This window comes from Phymastichus coffea, unplaced genomic scaffold (genome assembly GCF_024137745.1).
Source record: "Phymastichus coffea isolate CEN01 unplaced genomic scaffold, Cenicafe_Pcof_1.1 PCOF00038, whole genome shotgun sequence".
Taxonomy (NCBI): domain Eukaryota; kingdom Metazoa; phylum Arthropoda; class Insecta; order Hymenoptera; family Eulophidae; genus Phymastichus; species Phymastichus coffea.
The window spans coordinates 273,931-296,661 of NW_026706849.1; the positions used below are offsets into that span (position 1 = coordinate 273,931).

The window sequence follows — 22,731 nt, forward strand, 5'->3', positions numbered from 1 at the left end:
AAGTTTCCTTAATACTGTCATATTTTCATTTTGTAAGAATGAATATTTCATTACATGTATTACATCTATATTTGGTTACCAAAGCATTTAATTAATCATCGTAACGATACTAAAATGAAAAGATTTTTATTCGAAACAAAAATCTGACTATTCCTAGAATCAATTTGTTTGTTCTAATTGTAATAATGAAATTTTTAATATTTTAATAATTTCAATAAATATGAATTAACGTTATGGTGCATTTTGGACTCTCGATTCTGAAAGTCGGAAGTTAATACCAATGAATATTAAACTATAACTAATATACCTTACTTATGAGAAAAAATTAATATAATATATAATTGTATGTATGAAAATAGGGAAAAGAATATCCTAAAAAGCTCTTTTTGGAATAAATAAATAATTTTTCCATAATTTTTACTTATTATATAATAAAATATTGTATACCACTGAAAAATTTCTTTTACTATAAATGATTTTTATGCAAACAATGAAAAAATTTTTAAAATAACTTCATTAAACGGAATTAGGTAGAAATAATTACTCATACGTGAATTTTCATTTTTCTTTATTATAAACATAGTAAAAAAATGTTATGATCTAGATATATCTATTTTTCTTTTAAAAAGTTATGTCTTATTTCACAATGAACGTGTACCAGACACGATGTATAGGTAGAGCAAATCTTTCTCATACATTACATGCGTTATTAGGTACATATTGTATGGCTACTGAAGAAATGAGTTCTTGCTATGTTTAAAATGACATAAACGTATCATATAATGTATTATCTGTATTTGAAAGAATGGTCTCACAGCGTAAAATAAATAACGAATTATTCTAAAACTACACAATTTTTAATATTTTCATGACATTATTACGAAAACAAAGACTTCCACATACAATCAAGAATACTATGAAATGAAAAACATTGCATTGAAAAATGGATTGTCATACTTAATTGTATTCATAGAAAATTAAATAGCTTTATTGAATTGCTTATACTACTAATACTTGAACAATATACTATAAATTTGTAACGCAATCAATTTATAATATTGAATGATTTTGAGAAATAACAGTTTTATTTATCTACTTTTCTTTGGCTGGCCAATTTTCTTCGTCATCATTACATTTTATCTTCGCCCTCCATGTGCTATTTTCAAAATGCGTTCCTAAAAAAATAATATAAAAATTAAAACTACTGTAATCTTAAGAATCTATTATCTTAGCTACACTTGTATAATCTGTATTTTTAATGATTTATTTTACTATTTCACTGTGCATGAAACAAACATTAATGATTAGAATTACTCACGTCGATTTTTATTAAGAAAATTTTGAAATGTACTGGAAAAAGTTTCGAATAAATTTTTCTAGTGTAACATTATAATTTAATTATAATTTAATATTTTGAATCAGAAAGATTTGCTGTTTATGTACATTTATAATAAATACAACTATGATTGTAGATGTTACGTGCCTATTGAGCTGTCTGAGTATTTATCTCGTTAAAAAAATTCTTGTTAAAAACAAAAATATCGTTAAATAAGTTATGGTGAATTAATAAATAAATAAATCTAAAAATCTTGAAAAGGTATATGTAATAATTAATTTAGATAAAATATGTTTTAGATTACAAAGTAATTGAATTTTAAAAAAATGCACTAACCGGTAGTTGATTAGCGTTAGGTATGTCATCATGTGGTCCTCTAGTTTTAGGAGGTATTTTAGGTAATAATGAATCGGTGTCAATTTTTAAGTTGGGATTATTTTTCAACAGCGTTTTCTTAACATCCTCAGCTACTTGTATTACAGCTTTAGCATTTAGAAAGCGATCATCACTCCATAATGGACACCTAAAAGTGATAACATTTCTAGTATATTTAAATTCAATTCTTGTCTTAATCGATATTCAATTTCGATTTTTGAATGTAAGAATAAAATATTTCATAACTTCACAACATCAAAACTAAATTTTATACTTTTTGACAATGAATATCTTTCCTTACTTTTTTTTTAAGTAAAATTGACAAACACTTTTGTGTCATAAAATTCATAAAAATTGCACAATATATAAGATTTACTTTTACTCAAAATTACTCAAAAACAGTTGAAGTAGTGAAGTATTTGTAAAAGATAGTATACTCACAGATGAGTATTAGCTCCACCTTGAGCATTAAAATGATTATATCCCTTAATTGGTTTACTACACAAATAACACATTAAGGCACCGCAAGGACATTGCATTTTATTGCAACCATCTTCTTTATAAAACTGTTTTCTGCATTTATAACATGTACGTACTAATGCTTCAGTCATTTTTTCTTCTAACATGTGGCGAGCTCTGTCAGTCTTGATAACTTCATCACATTTCAAAGGGACGTGGTTTAACTCTTTGCACATCCTGTAAGTTTGAAAATAATAAATAAATTATTATTAATATTAAATTAAAATGTGTATGTATATCCAGGTATTCTTTTGGATATTATATTTTTTAATTATATAGTTTGAAAATAGTTGCTTTGAGGAGATGGAACTTATTCAGCAAGAAAAATTATTTGAATTTATTGAGACTTTATTCTATCAACATAAGCAAAATTTATTGATTTGCCATGTAGTTATAAAAAACTAAAGATAGCATTATGTTCTTACTTGCAAGTTTCTTTCATACAATCAGGATTAAGACATTTGAATACTTTGTCTTCTGGAGGAGGTATGGATGCAAAATGGCAGAATGGACATGATACAAGTCCATCCACTCCAGCAGCTATAACTTCAGCTGTTTGTCGCTTTTGCAAAAGTGCGCTAAATTTGGTAGGAGGTAGGACTTTTTGTAGAGTGGCCAACGAAAATTCACTTGTACAGTCCGTGAAACACCGAACGTGGAATTCTGCATCTGCTAAGGCAGATTCAGTTCCTCTAATAATACATTCATGACAGAAAATATGTCCTTCATTACATTCTGATGATTTTGTTGGCATGCACTCATCATTGTAACAACATTGACATGTTAGCAAAAGATTTTGTTCCTAAAATTGAATGAAACCACAATAAATGAAAAAAATAACGAATATCTTAAACGTAAAGATCACATTTCCTAAATAAAATCATACTTTTAATTCCTTAAATAACTGTTCTTCTTTATTTTTCAGCATATTCAAATAATTAAGAATATTTTGTTTATTTTTTATGAAAGCTATTTCTTGAAGAAGTGGAATATCTTCTGTTGGCATCTCTACACTCACTCTTTTACTCTTCATGTCAGAACCTATTTCTGTTAAATTTTTAGCAGTTAGACTCAAATTGTAATTATTACTTTTATATCGCTGAGTAATAGTGGTTACCTATAGAAATTATAATGAAATTGTCATTCATGGCTAGGATTAGTAATAATTAAAGAAAATATGAGCATACTTACTTTATTTTTAACAAAAAGAGATTTCAGAAATTCCATTGCTATTGGTTGATAAAGACATTTTCTCGACGTATTTTCAAAGTGCTCCAATGGATCAGGAAATAATTCTAAAAATTTCTCAATATTCAATTCTGTCGTATACTGTTTAATTTGCTCAGTTATTTTTATTTTAGCCATATATTGTTCTTTTGTAGGATAATTACGAGATTCCAGTTTTTGTTGGATAAATTCTTGAAAGTCTTGTTCTGAAGGATTTTTAACTACGAAATCGCGTATATATGTTGGGTCGGCATCCGGAAAAATTCCCAACAAATATTCATACTTCTCATCTATGCTTACTGATGTAATGTCTGGTTGATCAATAATGTACTCTACAGGGCGTAAATGATTTGATCCTTCGTTTAGCAAATGTTCAATCAATGCATTCAAAATGTACGTTTTATCATTTGTATTTGTAATATTTGGTGGATTGATACAAATATTTTTGATGTATGAAGATTCTACATCAGGAAAAATAGATCGTAATTTATTATAAATACTTTGATGTGGTATACTAGTTGAAGTTGAGGATACAATAGAATTCATTCCAGAGATTCCTGGTTGAGCCACTAACAAAAAATATTATAATTAAAAATATTTGTTTATTTAGTTAATGAATTTTTAAACATCTTATTAGGAGTCCATTGTAAACTCTCATTAAAATAAGTAATAACATCAGTGTTTTAAATTGAATTATTTGAATAGTACATACCTGTGTCATTATGTAATGGCTTTGTCTGAATTTTTAATGAAGGTTCTGCTATAGTTTCCGATTTTTCAGATTTATATAATAAAACATCAATTGGTCTTTTAATATTCTGACTATTATTTTGTTTTTTGAGTTTCAGCTCATTTTCCATTCTGATTAAACTATTTTTATCAGCTTGATCTTCAATTGTAGTAGTTCTTGGTAATTGAATGTGGATGAAATTTGAAGAAGGCAATTGCTTCCGACAAGCACTTAATGGTGGTGGAATATAATGTTTTGATCTGGCAGCATGAACATGGTATAGTCGTTCTAATGTGTTGTCTTTTGGTTTTAATATTGATGGTCGTATAAAATTGGATTTTGCCGCCATGATAGGATTTATAACAGTTTGGGCATTTTGCAGTAGCAACTTTGGTGGTTGTATAACAGTTCTGCTCTTAAAGTTCTGTGAAAAACCTAAAATAATAACATATTACCACATGAGAAATTTTATTAATTTTATTTTCTGATTTTTAAATGTTAATAGCAGTGTAATGTCTAACCATCTAAGATAGGCAAATCTTTAAAATGATTAGCTGCTTCTTGTATTGTAGTGTTCTTAGTTGATTTAAGATCTATTGAATTACCACTTGCTAAATGTTGAAAATCATTAATACTGGAAAAAGATGGTGTCACAGGCTGTTTTAAGAAATTTGTTGAAGGAGCCAAGGTGAATTTGTCATTTAGATTTTTCCTATGCAGTGTTTCTAGATTATTTTGTTCTTGTAATAAACCACTAACTACTGTTTCATTCCTTTCCTTTTTGCTAGTATGGTTTACTGTTGGTATATTGCAAGATGTTTTAGAAAATATTTGTGTATTTGAATTTAGCAAGTTCGATGAAGAATTCAAATTACTATTGAAATTAATCTCTTTATTTTCTAAAGATGCTCTGGAAAATTCAAACTTATTAGATGTGTTCAAGTTTTGATTTATTTTGAAATAGGGTTCTATATATTCCGAACGTTTAGAAGATAGTGAATCATTACAAGATTCATTAGAAAGGATATTGTCAAACTGTAATTTAGGATGGACATCTAATTGACCATCTATTTCAAACATATTATCTAGTTTTAAAGTTTTTCTTTCAATTTCTGGAGAATTATTTGCTTTTCTTTTAACAGCTTGTGATTTTATTCTTTTTGATTCTTTTTTCATCAAATTTAATAAAGTCAATTGTTTCCTGTCAGGTAAATTATTATATTTCATTAATACAAAATGTATTTCTTCTGAAGTAGCCCAAGGTATAATTTCTTGTATACAGGTAATATCTTTCTTCATTGAATCATCATTTACTCCGATGAGTCCAATATTTTGTGAAATATTTATATCTTTACTACATCCAGCAACAGGATTAATAAAGTTGTAATTAGATACAGTTTTATTGGCAACATTAAGTTCAGCATTCGGTTTTAATTCTGTAATAAGTCAAATTCAAGTAGTATATTTAAAATTTTAATACATGAATAATCAATTTTAACACTTTGACTAATACATGACCCATATGCCTTTTCTACATATAAAGTTTAAGATAGTATCACTTTAACTATTAACATCAAATAACATTTGTTCTATTACTTTTAATCAAAAACCAATTAAATTATCAGTTCTATATAATTTTTCTACATATTTTCATATTAAATATCATTTATTTACATTGTATAATAAAATATAATCTGAGTTTGGAAGTTAAAGCAAGACCATCTCATTATAATTGAAGACTAACTCTGTAGACAAGGCAATTGTGACTCATGAAAAATTTCCTTCCAATTCCTAACAACTATAAATGTTTTAGCTGTCTCTTTATTTTATGAGATCTTTCAAACAAATAATACTTATAGTTTCTTATACATGTAATTGAATTAAAATCATGTTTATTACAAAAATGAAGAAATTATTTATATTCTTGTAATCAATGTATTAAAAAAATATCTTAAATTATGTAATGAAATGTGAAGTAGTTAAGAAAAATAAAAATCAAGCATACCTTTGCTACATCCTGGAAATACACCTGAGTCAAATAATTCATTAAATAAATTGTCCAATGCTTTATCCGAATTAGGTGGCTCATTATCATTTAAAATATCCATACTACTAGAATAATTATTGACTGTATGGTTAACTGCCATATTTTCCTCATTAAAGTTATTATTAGGATCATTATTATTTTCTTCTAACATTTCAGATACATCTAGAGAATCATTATAGCTTTGTTCTTCTTGTTGATTCATTTGATTTGGCTGATCTAAAATAGCCAAGTAGTTTAAAAGTTGTTTTTCACTGTTAGATCTACTAAGGTTATCAGTAGTTAAATTTGAATCTTCATTGAAATGGTTTGAAACATCAGAATCACTAAAACTATGAATTCCATGACAACTTGTATCAGAATCATACATTTCTATATTAGAATCTGAATTAATTTCTATATTTTCAACATTACTTTTATTTTCAGATTTTTCAATAATAACAGTTTCTTCTGATTCAGTAGAATTTTCAGTCAAATCAATAAGAGGATGAATTTTCTTGGGAACTTCAATTTCAATAATATCATTATCATTTTCATTATCATTACTTAATTTCTTATTGTCTAATTCTCCTTTTGAGTTGCCCATTAGACTTTTTGAATCTCGAACCCTTTGAGCATCCAACATACATATAATAGTTTGTACAGCTTGAGCTGATCCATGTGAAGGATATAAACTTTCCAGTAATTCAAAAACAGCTGATTCTTCAAATTGGTTGTTTCCATTTCTCTCTGAATGTTGTTTAATGATGTTAAAATCATCAAAAATTTGATCATACATACTGATGCCTTTTAATCAAGTGAAATATATAATTAGATTTTACATTTTTGTAGTTTCATTTAAATTTTTAGGTTACATAATATTCAATTAATTGCATTAATAATGCAAATTTGCTAATAAATAGTTGGAAGTAATCATTGTAATACTAATTTCATTTGAATTATTATAATTTCAAATCACTACTGAAATTAATGAGTATATGAACACTATTAAAAATAAGAAACCTTAGTTCGTTTAAATTAATCGATTCAATGGCTATACAAGCAATCAAAAAATTAATCGAAACGATACATAATGTTTTTAATCATTTTTAAAGTAAAAAGTTGTGATAACACTGCAACCTTTTAAACTTATTGCCAATCTTACCTAAAAAGATACTCACCACCAGTCACTGTAAATGCTCATTAACTACCAATATTTATTGAAAATAATTACAACTTTTAATAAGTCAGATACTTCGTAAATTCGTTGTAAATTTTGTTTCAAACATCGACTATCTTGTTTTTAGCAATCATAACCTCTAAATAGCACATGGGGTTTCCGGCGAGTTTTGCAAAAAATTAAACTAATAACTATTTTCTTCATAAGCAAATTTTCACTATAAGTTGTTTAAATTTTTGTTATCAACGACTTTTTTATGATTGATCTTAACGATTATTAGAAGATTTATATACACTTTCAAAACTTGCCGTTACAAGAAAATACTTTCACCTTGGACACCTTGTGTAAGACTGTGAACCAACAAAATGAGGCTTTTAAGAAAATACCGAGAACTTTTGATGCTCGTTATTATATTCAAAACAAATAGTATGAGTATTAAAAATTTGTTCTTTAATTTCCTATAACTTCTTTTGTTTTATCACTTTCGCATGTTGTTATCTGAGTCTGACCAATGCAATGCTTGAACTGACATCATACTCAATTATATATATTCACGTACACACATCTATAAGGCATGGCGTGTAAACATACCACTACAATACTGCGCTTCCTGAAAATTCTTTAAATAGTCCTCTTTTATCGGCTATTTTATTCTACTTAAAAATAATATGATAGCAACTTGTTGAAAACAAAAACATATATAACTTTTTTTACAATGCAACGTGGCTATAGTAATGCGATAGTTTCGAGATACACAGGACACACCAAACTACAGCATCGGTCATTGATGTGGACTGGACTGAGTACTACGTTGAAGATGCTATACGGTCCTTTCGTTTCGGCTTTACCCTCCCTCTTTTCTTGTTTTGGCCATCGCTGCTTCTTCTGGTCCTTCATAAAATGAGTGACTTTTGATGATACGCAGCAAATATAAAACGATAATATCTAGGTGCTTAATGAGTATATTCTGTAATTATAACTTTTACTGTAAGATATAAACGGTTTTTCATTAGCATTTGATATTTTAATCTATGAAAAAATGTATTACGACGTTAATTCTTACGCATACGTTATTTCAACTCCATTTATACGTTAAAGTTTTAGAAAATAAAAAAGCTTAAAAGATAAATACATAATATTATTAAAAAATTCCTCTCGAGGAATATACATAATTTTTTATCAACTAAGCTGTATAATCATATATAACACAGTAAAACGTGTATTTTCAATATCACGGTGTTAAACCAATAAGAAACAAGCAATGGTTAAATTTAGCTAAAATCTTTTTTTTAATTTAAATGCAACTTTTTTAATGCAAGATTTCTAAAACGTTATCATAAACTTATTAAATATGTATAAAATATAAATATTTATTATAATAAAACAACCATATATATTATATAGGTATCCATTTATGAATGTCGTAAATGAAATTTGATTTTTTTTCGTTAAGCTATTTTAATAATTTTATTGTAGGATCAGAACAGTTAATATGAAACTATATTTGTATGATAATGAAAAACTATGTACAGAATCGTATGTATATATAATGAAAAGCGTGGAGGTAAATGATAATAGGGCTTTTATCCCTGAATTTGTGAGTGAGCTCAAGCGGCCCTCGGTGTCAGTCTGAAGACTGTATAACGCCTCTCACACTAATTATTCTTGCATTTATAATTTATGCCTTATCTTATTTTATTTACAATGTATTGAAATTTGGATTAGTTTTCATTTTAATTTGCCCTCCATATTTGCCTTCAATGAATATCTATAATAAAGGATGATCTTAACAAGACCTAAATGTCATTATAATATAGTGTTTAATCAGAATTTCACGGATCGAATAAATGAATAAAAGTTGAATTGTTACTTTGTATTTCATGAATAGGAATATTGAAGTTGAAATATTATTTTGTTTGAAATTATTATTTATTCGTATAAAGTGTGAGATTTTTCTCAAATCATATCGGTTTAGTTTGGACAGATTTCTGAACAAACTGATGAAACAGCACGTACATATACCGTGGAAAGGATATTCTTTGCGATAGAGTTAAGTTAGATTCGTATTGATTATATAAGAATAAAGACGTGTCTTTACTTGTTATTAAAGAGTGTTTTTATTTAATTGCGATTTCTCACACCCATGCTACCTAATTATCCTACATGATATAGTTGTATTTGTTACAATTTATGTATTGTCTTATTTTATTAAAAAATTATTAAAATTTGTACTGGTTTTATTGAAATTCACTCTGCATATTTTCTTCAATAAATATTGATAATAAAAGACGATACTAAACGAGGCCTCAATGATATTAATATAATGTTGCATTTGAATTTCGCGGGTCGAAGTAAAAAAGTTGAACTTATATTTTATCATTAGAAATACCGAAATACATAATAAGATTTCGTTTAAAGTTATTATAAATGCGTAAAAAACTAAGCGCCTTTTCTAAATCTCTTGGTTTGGTCTCTATCCGGCCTCCGTCTTCCCTCCGTGCAGCGGTGCGTTATATACGACATGTATGATAATATCTGATATAGGTTATATCATGCACGTGTATGCGTGTCACAATATACATGCATAAAGGGCCGGCCATGTTTTTGGCACACGCATCGGCTCGACTCATACGACTGGCTGCAGGCAGCAGCGAGCAGAGCGTGAGCGAGGGACCCGGGTTGGAAAAATGGCGGAGACGTGTTTTTGCGACGGCAATCATTGTCGTTGATGTAAAATTAGGGCTAGTCAGTGAGTGGAGTGCATTGAGTTTCGACATTAAAAAACCTTTGTGTTGCTTGAAACACGACGAGTACAACCCTCCAACACACGCGTGTCACCACTTCTAAGTGTTTAAATTTTACCTCTCAGCCCTTTCCTTTAAGAAAGAAGTAATAGCAAAACCAGCATAGACCACGCATAGGCGAGTCTTGTTTTCTCGTTATTCAAACTGCCCTTTTATCTATTGGCAGTGACCCTGACGGATCCATCCTATTTAGAGAAATTTTTCGCTATACTCCGGCGAGATGTGAACCAAATAGAGTAAGTTTCTTTCCTTTCTAACCTAGCTTTTTCTTCGATCTACTCCACAGATTGCATGTACTTTTTTTAAGTAATTCAATCTCAACACTTTTGATTGTTGATTAATTTTTCACATGACTTTATACTTATAATTAACTACATCAACAAATACTGATGTGCAACAGAAATGAGAACCCATAGTAAAATTGTAGGAATTTTACAGAAACATTATATTATTAATCATAATTTCGACATTCATATAACACGACTTTTATTATCATGAAAAAATTATATTGATGAGCAAACAACATGTTTTAAATTATTTGGCAATACTATTTTAAGATAAAATGTTGAAAAACTTCGTCGTTTTTTTCGAAGGGTCGCGTTCAAGATTACTATTACTAATATCTAATGCTTTTCAAAATGTAAAATATTTTTACATTTTGAAAGCATTAACAATTGGTTTTTATTATTTAAGTTAATTAGTGTGATAAAATAAATGATGAAATTTTTAATTTATTTTAGTGTATTTGTAAAGAAAAGACAAAAAGGTTGTTTTATGTAATAGGTATACTTTATTATTACAAAATTATTTGTAATGAAAAAACCATTACAAATACTATCTACCATATCAAAACATTTTCTTTACAGTAAACTGTTCTAGTCTTGAAAGACCAGGCATAAATAACAATAAATATCAATCATGGTTTCCAATGACTTTGATGTGGAACAGTTTGAAAGAAGACTTCAAACTTTGAAAGATTCTCAGGAATCAATACAAAGCCTTTCATCATGGTGTCTTGAAAGAAGACAGCATCACAAAAAGATAGTTGCTACTTGGCTACAAGTTCTCAAAAAAGGTTTAATTATTTCTGGCTTATTAAATTTATTTGAATGCTTTCACATTAATAAAATATATTACATTTTATAGTCAAAGTAGAACACAGATTAACACTCTTTTATTTAGCAAATGATGTTATTCAATATTCTAAAAGAAAAAATTTTGAATTTGTGGAATCATGGGGGACAACATTGCAACGAGCCACAACAATGGTTAGAGATGAAAAAGTGAAACACAGAGTTTTAAGGATTTTTAAAATTTGGGATCAAAGACAAGTTTATGATGAAGAATTTCTTGCTGATTTATCAGGGCTTATTTCTGCTGCCCCCAAAAAAAAAGTGGAACCTCAACCAATACAACAGTCTGAAGAATTTCAAGCAGCTCTTCTTATTTCTACTATGAGATCTTGTGCTACACTTGAACAAGCTACAGATGCAAGATTGAGAGATTTGAAAGATTGTAGTGTAGATATTGACAGTGTTGAAGAGTTACGCTCTTCCTTGAAAGATCGTCGGCGAGTAGAGGATGCTGAAAAAGATGTTGATCTTGCTGCAAGAAATATTGAAAATTATGTTCGATCTTTGGAGGCAGAAATACGAGAAAGAAAACAGGTTCTTGATCTGCTTGAACAAGCTGATCAATTTTATGAAACACAGAAAGGAGAGGTCAAAATTGTTGTTAATGTATGTCTGATTATGAAACTACTTATTATATTTTGATGAATTATAATGGATGTGTTTAAGTATAAAATTTCCTATTGCAGGCTTACAGAAATTTTGGTAGTAGAGTAAAAAATTTAAAGAAAAAGTTAGATGAACTTTTGCCAAAATTAGCATCTCCTCTCCCATCACCAGATATAAATGCTCCGTCACCAAGTCCAGATAGTGATATTGAACTACCAGGGGAAGAAAGTCAAATAAATCAGTCTACTTTAATTAATGTTGCTCCACCTTCAATGTATGGAACATATGGCTCAGATTACAATCCTGTAACTGCACCTATCAATAACACAACATCTGATTTTAGCAATAACTTTTCATCTTTTATTGGTGAAAATTTAGACTTTGACCCAGTAAACATTTTATATATAATTAATGATATTTTTATAATGATATGTATTCACAACTAGAAATACAATGTTTAAAAAAATTTTTCAGAGAAATATATTCAGTGAAAACTCAGTATCTGGTACCAGTCAACAATATGATATTCTAGAGGTAAATAACATTTTAATATAGAAATTTGTTATTCAAAATTAAAAAATTGTTATGACTTTTTTTAATTGAATAATCATCTTTTTAGAACAAATCAAGTGAAGTTATTGATATACATTCATCATTGGATACAAATAATGAAGAACCCGTCTCAAGTTTTCTGAAGACTGTATTACCATCTTCAGATTCAACAAATTCTTGTGGTATCCCTGGTCTTGGAATGGATGCAGCAGATGCAATGACAGATAATATGCAGTGTAATGATTATAGACCTTTGAGTATGGGACCAATTTCAAATACCCCAATAATGGGAAGAATGTTAGGCATTCCCACTACACCAATAGGGAATCATTCTCAAATAAGTCATAGTACACCCTTGCATAGCAGAAATTTGAATGGAGAATCGCATACACCGTCACCTTATTCTAGTGAAAACAGTCAAAATAATCCCGTAATTTCTATGAATTCATTTGACAGTACTACAGTGAATCCGCTGCAACCTCCGCCTATGCCCCCTATTGAATTTTTAGAAGATAATAATTGCTACAAACTACCTCCTAAATTTCCAACATGGACTTTTGCCAATGAAACACCTAAAGAACCAGGTATATAGAGAATTAATATTTTTATACGATGACTTAAAAATATTTGTAACAAATTTTATACCACTAGTGATTAATTCATAATGATTAAAAACCTTTTCAGTAGTATTTCCAGTTGTAAATGATACAACTCCAGTTTGGCCACCAAGTGACAAAATAAAAAATCAATGGAACGAAAGTAGCAATGAACAGTGGGATATGAGTAACGATCCAAATTGGTCTGACAGTATAAGAATTAAAAATGAAATACTTTCCGAAACTCCCGAATCACCTCCAATGTATGAAAAAACAAGTTATAATCAACCAGTCGAATATAATGATTCACAGTCTCAAGAGCCAATTCTGAGTAGCGTTGGTGACGTTGATCATAGGTAGCTTTTTATAATCATCTTTAAAATATATAGTCTATAACTATTTGACATTAAATTTTTTTTTATAGGGTGTTGGCTGTACCTATCACAGCAGATAAACAATTGCCTCACCGTTTAATGAAAGGCGCTGATGTTGACCATCGGAACCTTATTAGTCTTACAGGTAGTCCAGCTAATAATAGCAACGATGCAATGACTGGATCACTTTCGAATGATAATTTATGGACAAACACAGATCAAGATTATAGGTACACTATAATAACAATAATAAAAAATTAATTTTTTATTTTTATAATGTCATTTTAACAATAAATAAATAATTCTAAATGACAGGAGGCCAAATATTCCTGTTGGAGATAACGTTGAAAGTGTAGATATGGAAATGTCTGATGAAGAAGGAGAAGGTAAAAAGGGTAATCGAGTACTGGTAGACTTAAGATCTCAGGATCGAGATATGCGAGTGCCTAATATGCCTCCTGGGCCACCACCTGGACCGCCGCAACATCATCATACAGCTGATATGGATATGCGGATGATGCCAGGCCCAGGTGGTCCTCCTGTTAATCCAATGGTTCGTTATTTCATTATAACTGATGCCTCGTAGACTTTGCAAACATATTTTTGTGATACGTCTTAATGATAATGTCATTTATATAATAGGGTCTTCAACGAGGTGGAAATGTTGGGCCAGATTTACACGGAGTAGACACGAGACCGCCTCCGCCGCCACCTCCACCTCCTCCAGGGTTTCATCCCGGACAGATCAATTTTCAGCAAAATCAGTCTGATTTTCGTCACAACAAATCGATGGATTTTAGGCCTAATCAACCATTCCATCCGAATCAACAAGAATTTAGACCCAACCAAAGCTTTCCACCACCTCAGCAAGATTTCCCTCCCGGTCAACTAGAATTTGAATTTTTCGATAGTCCACATGGCAGGTTAGTATAAATTAGTGTTTAATCTCTTAATGATTTAGAATTTTCGTAATTGATTTGATTATCGAATTCCAGGATTCGATTGTGAGATCGAACTTTTTAATTTATTTATTTTCATTTGCAGAGGTGCACCTATGCAGAGAGGTGGTGGCAATGGGCGAGGTATCGGAACAGGAGGACCATTCCGCGGCGCTGGTGGTCCAAGGCCACCTTGGATGGACCGAGGTGGCCCAGGTCCACGTCCTCCCATGCTAATGAGTGGCTTTCCACCGGGGTGTCCGCCGACGCGCGGTATGAAACCTCGAGGTGGACCTTTTCGTGGTGGACCGGCTGGCTTTCGCGGCAGAGGTCGCGGAGGTAATGCTTGGTAAAAACTGCTTCTTACCAAGCCAAGCCTCATGAACTCATAATTATTTGTGTGTTGCGCCACAGAATAGAGTGGTCGGCGCAGTTATTAAATCTTGTAAATAATTTTGTCCACGACGTACATTTATACGACTGTGTATTTTCTATTTTCTTTATCATGTCTGCAACCATGAACATAAACTGAGTAATGCTTTCCCAATAATTGATACGGAAATATCTAAGGCTAAGCGTAACTTGGTTCCTTTGATTCTATGATCATTTAATAAGTCAGCATTCGTAATCAGAAAGTTTTAAGTAGGTTTGCGTAGTAGCTTTTCAGTGTTCAACTTTTTTCTATTTATACTGACTCTGGGAAAAATTACGTGCATTTTTATAATGACGAGATATTTGTTTATATAGTTAATATTAACATAAGAACATTTAAAATTACTGCTCGTAAATCAAATGATTTTTATACTTGATCCAAAAATAATGTACAAAATTATGTACAAATATTATTTTTCAAAATTACTGAAATTTTTTGTTTAGAAAATAAGCGATTTTTGCATATCATCTAATACACTTCTTTTACATAACATTCTATGTACTAAAAAAACACTTGATAGTTTTAAAGATTTATTGTTTATTGTTTCAAGTATAAAGAATGTGACTTTTTGAATAGTAAAGAAACATGGAAATATGTTGTACATCCTACTTCGGCAGATAATATACTGTACATAGAAACACCGTGACTTCAAAGCTCTTTGTAAACTTTGTTTAGGTTTTGATTAGTATGGCAATTTTTACAACATGTACTTGTACTAATTTGAATAATAATTTTATAAGCCACAGCCATCACAATTACACATTGTATAAAGTAAAAGATTGTAAATTTCAGATCTTCATATTAAAGATAACGTTTAGTTTGGTTATAATTATCATCGAAAAGAACTTTATTTTGTAGATAAATTACGTCACTAGTAAAGAATTATTGAATTGATTATATATTATTTACGCTTTGAACGATGAACGTAAGTTCTTCCATATGAAGCAAGCATTAATACAAGTTTATTAAAAGGTTTCGCTGTATAAATAATTGCTGCATTATCATAGTCATTAGAATTAATTGATCGCAAACGAAAGTTTTTGTTATTCATGTAAGTTTTGCTAATGCCACAATTTGAAAAAAAAATGGAGATCTTGATAAAGTTTAGATTATCTTATTCATTCACGATAATGCATTTTCTCTAGAATAATTAGAAATGCATAAAAATGACTTATGGCGGCCGCAAAAGATCTTGAAAAGCTTGCATAATTCGTACGTTTTCTCGAAAAAAATATTTAGTAGAGGAAGTACAATTATTGTTTGCATGCTTATTGTACATATACCGGATTATTCCATAAGGTTTGGAATTTATTATATGGAGCTTATTTTCTGACAATGAAGAAAAGATAAACATTAATAACACTGCTTATTCAAACAATGTTATGAACAATAAATTCTGTATTTGTAGTGTATTTAAAGATACTTATCAAGAATTTTGTTTCAAAAGTTATGAAAAAAGAACAAATTATTTGAGGTCTTAGTGATAAACATAATTTTAACCTTTATTGAACAACTTAGTAGTTTTCTCTGTATAAAACGAAAGGAATCCTTGTTGCTTTCATTGATCTTTTTTAATAAAATACAAACTCCTAATGAAGGTCCTTTTCAGCATCCAACACTAGTATTTACCCCATACACTTTTTTAAATAAGTCGATGCTTAAGCATTTAAATATTTATTCAATTTTACAATTCGCTTCACATTATAAAATGTATTAAATCATGAAGCATAATGTGTGGGGTAAATAATTATTTCATCGACTTTTATATGTTCAGTTTTCGATTTTTGTGTTCTTTCGTTTTATGAGTTGGTAATTGACAAGTGAATACGGCATTTTCAGTAAAATCTGTGATACGCGATTCAAGTTGAGTAAAATGTCAAATAAAACTTAGTACAAATTAAATTTACGACTCCAGATTAATTATAGTAAATTAACGCATACAATTTTTTTGCTGCGGGTTTTTTCTTATTTTCAAATTTGTATTTAATCTGTTAAATATTATATGATATACCTAGGGAAGTAAAGTATTAGGAAGGTCGAAGCACACCTAAATTATCCCTCAAGTTAAAAGCGGATTAAACGCGTGCCACGAATTACAAAGTTACATCCTGTAGTGCACATTTTGCTCATCCAAGGAGAAAATGCATCTTTTCCTTTTGAATAGCGAAAGAAAAATTGGCATTTTCAGTCCGCTGCCAAGAAGAAAATATTTACGCTTGAAACTTCTGAGGCTAAATTTACATATAAATTATTTGATACCTTAACAAAATGCAATGTTTTTATAATTTGAAAATGTTTACGGAAATTGAAGTGTAAAATCAAAAATAACAATTTAAAAATTTTGATCTCGGTATTACACGTAATATTAACCCAATATAAGTAAAATAAATTGTAATTTTCTGATATTTGACTTTAAAATAAAAATTTTCAATAATCTATTATTTGATAAGTAATACTTAAAACGATGAAACTATTTTAGATTTGCAGTAAAAACATTGCTATTAAGTATTAATATTACAATTTATTACATTTAGTAAAATAATTCATTCTACATCATTGGTTTCTAAATATATTTAACGTGAAAATAAAATAAATCTGCGTGCATTATAAAAAGGTTTTCAGTTTTCTAAAATTGAATTTGAATAAAACAAAATATTTGACCAAATTGTGTAAATTATTGCTAGATAAATAAAGGGATTATATTTTTCTAGAGAAATGTAATTTAGATAGTTGAAGTAAATCTGACTATTAAATAATTAATAAATTCATTTTTTTTTAATATTTATTTTTTTACATCTAAATAAATAACAATGTAATAAAACAATGATCTTGTTAAAGAAATATTAAATACAAAATAATTTGAACATAAAATAAAAGTTCAAAAGAATTTTAGTTACATTTAACATTCGATTATAAAGGTTTAATGTTTTATTTTTTAAAGAAATTTGATTATCACACGTATTACTGCGTATAACAGTTACAATAATTTTTGCTATGATTTATTTTTTCTAGTAATGAAAATGTCACGTTTGCGTGAAATAAAAATATTAATAAAGAGTATTGAATTATTATTAATGGAGAAAATGGTTACAAAAATTTATAAATAGATTTATATAGATTCGCAATACGCGAATTGAAAGCTTTATCGAACTGAATCGCAAAAAAATAGTTTTAAAAATGAAAATGTCTATAACTTTTGTAAATGTAAATAGATAGGTATTTGTGAATTAAAATGATTTTTATTTATATTTTTGTGCGCATGCTGATTTCGTACCCTCCTGTACTGTATAAAATGTTTGTCAAAATGTAAAAACCAATAAAGGTTGATTGCTGCATACTATGTATGCTGTAAATTTTTTATAAATCATAAAATAAAAAAAGTAATGACAGTAATTTACTGTTGATTATTGAACATTTCCTAAAACTTATTGATTTATATATTTATGTTTCTTTAATATGCATTAATAGCAATTGAGGTATACTTATTTAGATTCATGGACAGGAGCTTGTGGATTTTTTAATTTAAATATTTTAATATTTATAACAAATCAATTTTCTGTTTCCCTATTCAAAAATACAATCAGAATACATTATCCTTTTGAAAAGTTTGATTTAATTATCTTGTTATATGATCATTATAGTTGAAAAAAATGGATTATTCGCGACTGGCCACTGAATATAGAATATTTTTTAAATTTATTTAACAAGAAGTTTCAAATTATACATACATTTCATACGCAAGATTTCGACGAAATAAATAAGAAAGCTGAAATTATAACGAACTTAATTGTGATGTACAATGATTGTTATTTTGACTAGATAAAAATGTGATAATTTGGCACTTTATTGAATGTTAATATCGGTATTTGATAACAAAATATGTATGTGTACTAGATATTTATATAATAGTAGATTAAGTGATGTAAACTGGATACAGACGAAATTAACTAGTAAATAGTTCATATGACAATACACATGTTTGCGCTGCTTAATTGAATTTTACAAACTAGTTATAACATTCAGGACTTATTGTAATTATAAATTATACTCGATGTCGAATGTCACATTAGTTTGCAATGTTCTAAGAAAGGTTTATATACATAATTTTCTCCGGACTTGAAAAAAAGATGAGAATACTTTAACTAATCCAATTTTATAAATGTCTGAGGAAGTAGCGATGATTATCTTTTTAGACTTCACTCGGCCGCATATTATTAAGTAATTTTTTCGTAGAAAATAAAAAATGATCATTTTACTCTTAATGGCCACTTGTTAATCTTCTGTTAATCTCCTCTCTGTTAATCGTCTGTTTTGTAGAAAGAATATTTTTGGAAATCTCCAATCTATTTTGGCAAAACTTGATTGGGTTTGCTAAGCAACATTTAGGGAAATAAAATTTGTAGCCGATTGCGAATTAGTTGAATTTCATTTACATATATACACGCGAGAGCACCCAGAGATAGCGAAAATTAGAAGTCAAAAGTGAAAATACATGATTTACATAAATATCCCGAAGATGTGTCATTTAGGAATTCATTAATTTTTGGATGAATTCGTCGAGTCAAGCATCGGTAAAAACATGACACTTATACGTGGAACATATACGTATAACGATAAAACATACGCTAAGTTAGCGCGAATGGATAATCAGCGTATTCATAAGCGCACAAACAAAGGCCAATAAGCACTTAGCGGGCGCAGTTATATACATACGCACACGTACACACACACACACACACACACACACACACACGCGCGCGCGTATATATCGTTGAAAATGAGTCAGAAACTGAAGGGATGACAGACTATGCGTGTGGGGCCAGTGTATCGGAAAAGTAGGTCAACAAAATCAGTATAGTTCGGGTTGATCCTCGAGATTTGTCGCAGACTGCCTACAGAGAGAGAAGAAGAATTGTATCCCGGCTCCCATCGTCCCTCAATCTCGGTTATTCCTTATCAGCGTTACAATACACTCATACAAATCCTTTTGCTTCTCTCTGACTAATATTCCGACGTTGATTGCAAACATAATGCGAAGGTAGCGCATGCGCCTCCATGAGCGCAGCGACTCGATTTAGATATCGGAGAGCAATGCTGCTGCATACGGTCAAACGGGTTTTCAACTCTCTCTCTCTCCTGCTAAATATACGTGACGAACGACGAAAGCGAGTGCGACATGAGACTATTGCACGTGTATGATAACTCGAGTTGTGTTTTATTCCCTCTCACGTATAGAAAGTAGTGTTGGGGAGGGGGGGGGGGGCGCAAGCAAGCGCTACTGGATCAGCTCAGCGCGCGGTCGATAGAGCCTCCTTCTCACCTCTGACCTCTCTCTCTCCTCACTCTCTCATTCTTCTTTTTTTCTTTTTCAGTCGGTTCGCGCGCCTATTTGTCGCCGGCGCCGGCGCCGTCGCCTAATATATCTTTAGAGCGGAGTAGATAGGTCTCGTAGTTCGATTTGGGTTGAGCTGAATTGGGGCTGGTATCGCCGCTCGAAGGGAGGCTACACAGCCGCGTATGACTGGACTCTGCGATGTTCTACTGTGCTACAGCGCGCCAAACCGTGGCTTCGAGTGAACTCGCGTGAGACGGTTAAAGGCTGTTGTCGCTGCTTACTCGACTCGGTTATCCCGGTTGACTTGTCTGGCGAGCGCTCTCCCTACGGATCACCACCCCTTCCGAGTGCTTACCACCCTCTGACGCGCGCGTGCGTCGCACGTCCCAGACATGCGAGCAGCGACGGCGATGGCAGCAGCTCCGTCAGTGGGCTGTCGAGCGCCGCGTCGCCTGCTCGCCAACCGAAACAAGTGCCACCCGCGCGTCGACAGCACACCAAAGCCCCTTTTCCCGTTCGCTCGCTTAACGAGCCGACGCTCGCTCATTAGTATAGTCGAGCACGCGCCACCCGCGATAAGACAGAAACAGCGAGTGCGCGAGTGACACGCGCGCGCAATCAGCTCGGTCGTCCTCCGAGACAGGAAAGCTCGTATGTGCCGGGAGGCCGAGAAATTGGTGCGCGACTATACCGGAAGAATAAGCTCACTTCTCTTATTCTGACTACTACTGCTCGTAGCACTTGAGCTCTGCGGGCTTCAGTTCTCAATGAGACGCACGCCGTGTCCACGTTTCCTTACTTTCGGTAGGTTTTACAATACTCTTATATTGTAACATCCATGTCATCGTTCGCAAATAGCTCCGTTCGGAAAGGTCACGACCGCCCAACTTATCTCCAATTCCCTCATTATCGCGCATTGCTTATATACGCGTATGCTGAATTAAACGGTTTTCGCTTGTACAAGCATTTATTACAACCTGCTTTTTCGTTTCAAGAGAGAGCGTGAGAAAGAGAGAAAGAGAGGCTGCTGCGAGGAAAAGCCCAACTTACGTAGAGTAGCTGCGCAAACAAATGTGCGCTTTTTCAATTCGCTTGTGCACACACACACTACATACATGTACACCATTCGCGGTGCACCAACTTTTTCCTATTTTCTTCTCAGAAGGCATTTTTATTTTTAGAAAGTGTAATTGACCGAAAAATAGCACAATTTTGCAGGTTCGTAAAAGTAGCATTGCTTACAGGTATTTTTGCGACGGCTAACGAAAGGCGTAGTAGTGTGAAAATGAGTCGAGAGAAATGGATAATCAAAGCAAACGGCCGATCATTCAAAACGATAATGCACTATTTGCCTAAAATAATCGATATGTAGGCTTTGTAAATGTAGGCTGGAAGGCTGAGCAAACCGAACGACAAGATTTTTACTTAGACGCCGTCGATAATAACTTTGTCCTGTCAACAAGTGAGTTTCGCTTGATTCGTGATTCTTTTCTATAGCACGCATGTTAATGGTTGCTTTGATCGATCGCCAAAATATACCTGCACGTTTCTGCCACGTGCGTAGCTAAACAACAATTAATATAAGCAAATGAGTCCTAGAGTATATATTGCACGTTTGGCATGATGGCAAGATATCCAGCATGAAGATCCGTTTAGTGAAAATAATGCATCCTTGGAACTACGTACGTATGGGGATGCTTGACAAGATAGGCCATTTGGGAACTGTGGATGATGCTCGTACTCCACGTGTATCGTACGCTCTCTCTCTCTCTCTCTCTTCTCTCTGTCTGTCTGTCTCTCTCCGTCTCTCTCTCTCTCTCTCTCTCTCTCTCTCTCTCTCTCTCTCTCACAGACACACTCCATATAACTGAAGTTTGCATACATGTACGTATACATACCAAGAGAGAGAGAGAGAGAGAGAGAGGGGGGAGAGCTTGTATAAGTAAAGTGGAAATGAGGCTAATTTGGAGGTTACACCTTGAGAGTCAGTACCGTTTTCGTGTAATTGAACAATACGCCAGCAAGCGAATATTCATTAGCGAGCCATTCTACAGAAAGCTTAATCAGGCCTCTACATATATATGCAGGTAGGTTTTATGTATCGAAGCAATTTGCTCTCTGCTCGACGTGTGGGTACTAAACTGTTTCGAAGTTGTTGCTAGCGCACTTTCGTTCGCGAGATTAAATTTTGAAACTTACGTCGAAAGTTTTGAAATCCTTTATTCTTTGTTCACCTTAGTTTGGGATGAGGCATTACGTAGTTTTTTCCATTAATCAATTTTTCTCTTTTAATTATACAGACGTTAACGGTAGCGTGGAATGAAGTATAGCCAAATTTTTGAAGATGAAAAACAACTATTGATATTTTGGCAGCGAAAACTCATAAAATTTTGATATTATACGAACATGCATATTTTAAACCTATTAATATTGAAACTTATCTGTGATTGTCACGTTTTGCCTTCTCATTTCCGAAGATAAACGTAAATGTTTATTTAATGAGAGACCAGTCGCCAATAAGACTTCAGACGTAATAACTTATGCCATTTTTTAATGGACTTCTCTGATAA

The 22,731-nt window shown here is 31.3% G+C and overlaps 3 protein-coding genes across 8 annotated transcripts in view; 2 read left to right on the forward strand and 1 right to left on the reverse strand.

The window, feature by feature from the left end:
- Positions 1 to 581: 581 nt before the first annotated feature.
- On the reverse strand, positions 582 to 7,886 carry LOC131663793 (probable serine/threonine-protein kinase DDB_G0282963). The gene is made up of 10 exons (XM_058934429.1): positions 7,392 to 7,886; positions 6,193 to 7,017; positions 4,709 to 5,623; positions 4,170 to 4,622; positions 3,422 to 4,026; positions 3,117 to 3,347; positions 2,656 to 3,032; positions 2,153 to 2,407; positions 1,673 to 1,859; positions 582 to 1,175 (listed from the first exon to the last, which is right to left on the reverse strand). Exons 2-10 carry the CDS (start codon positions 7,007 to 7,009, stop codon positions 1,137 to 1,139), a joined length of 3,879 nt encoding a protein of 1,292 aa, XP_058790412.1. The 5' UTR covers positions 7,010 to 7,017; positions 7,392 to 7,886; the 3' UTR covers positions 582 to 1,136.
- A 2,171-nt stretch (positions 7,887 to 10,057) lies between these two features.
- LOC131663689 (uncharacterized) lies at positions 10,058 to 17,419 on the forward strand. Of its 4 annotated transcripts, XM_058934227.1 has the most exons (13): positions 10,058 to 10,279; positions 10,361 to 10,430; positions 10,935 to 10,977; positions 11,061 to 11,269; positions 11,341 to 11,933; positions 12,014 to 12,322; positions 12,408 to 12,467; positions 12,553 to 13,069; positions 13,170 to 13,437; positions 13,506 to 13,685; positions 13,771 to 14,008; positions 14,098 to 14,378; positions 14,500 to 17,419. In XM_058934227.1, the coding sequence occupies exons 4-13, from the start codon at positions 11,113 to 11,115 to the stop codon at positions 14,744 to 14,746; spliced, it is 2,850 nt and encodes a 949-aa protein (XP_058790210.1). In that variant the 5' UTR covers positions 10,058 to 10,279; positions 10,361 to 10,430; positions 10,935 to 10,977; positions 11,061 to 11,112; the 3' UTR covers positions 14,747 to 17,419. The 4 variants fall into 4 exon arrangements, with proteins under 4 accessions (XP_058790210.1, XP_058790209.1, XP_058790208.1 ...); XM_058934226.1 differs by lacking the exon at positions 10,935 to 10,977; XM_058934225.1 differs by lacking the exon at positions 10,935 to 10,977 and having other exon boundaries at positions 10,058 to 10,430.
- Positions 17,420 to 20,551: 3,132 nt separating this feature from the next.
- The window catches only part of LOC131663823 (multiple C2 and transmembrane domain-containing protein), a 33,103-nt gene continuing 30,923 nt past the window's right edge, over positions 20,552 to 22,731 (forward strand). Inside the window, exon 1 of one of the 3 annotated variants that reach the window (XM_058934509.1) lies at positions 20,552 to 20,965. The gene's annotated coding sequence lies outside the window, so the exon portion shown is untranslated. The remainder of the gene's footprint in view (positions 20,966 to 22,731) is intronic. The other 2 variants (XM_058934508.1, XM_058934506.1) reach the window with 2 other exon arrangements.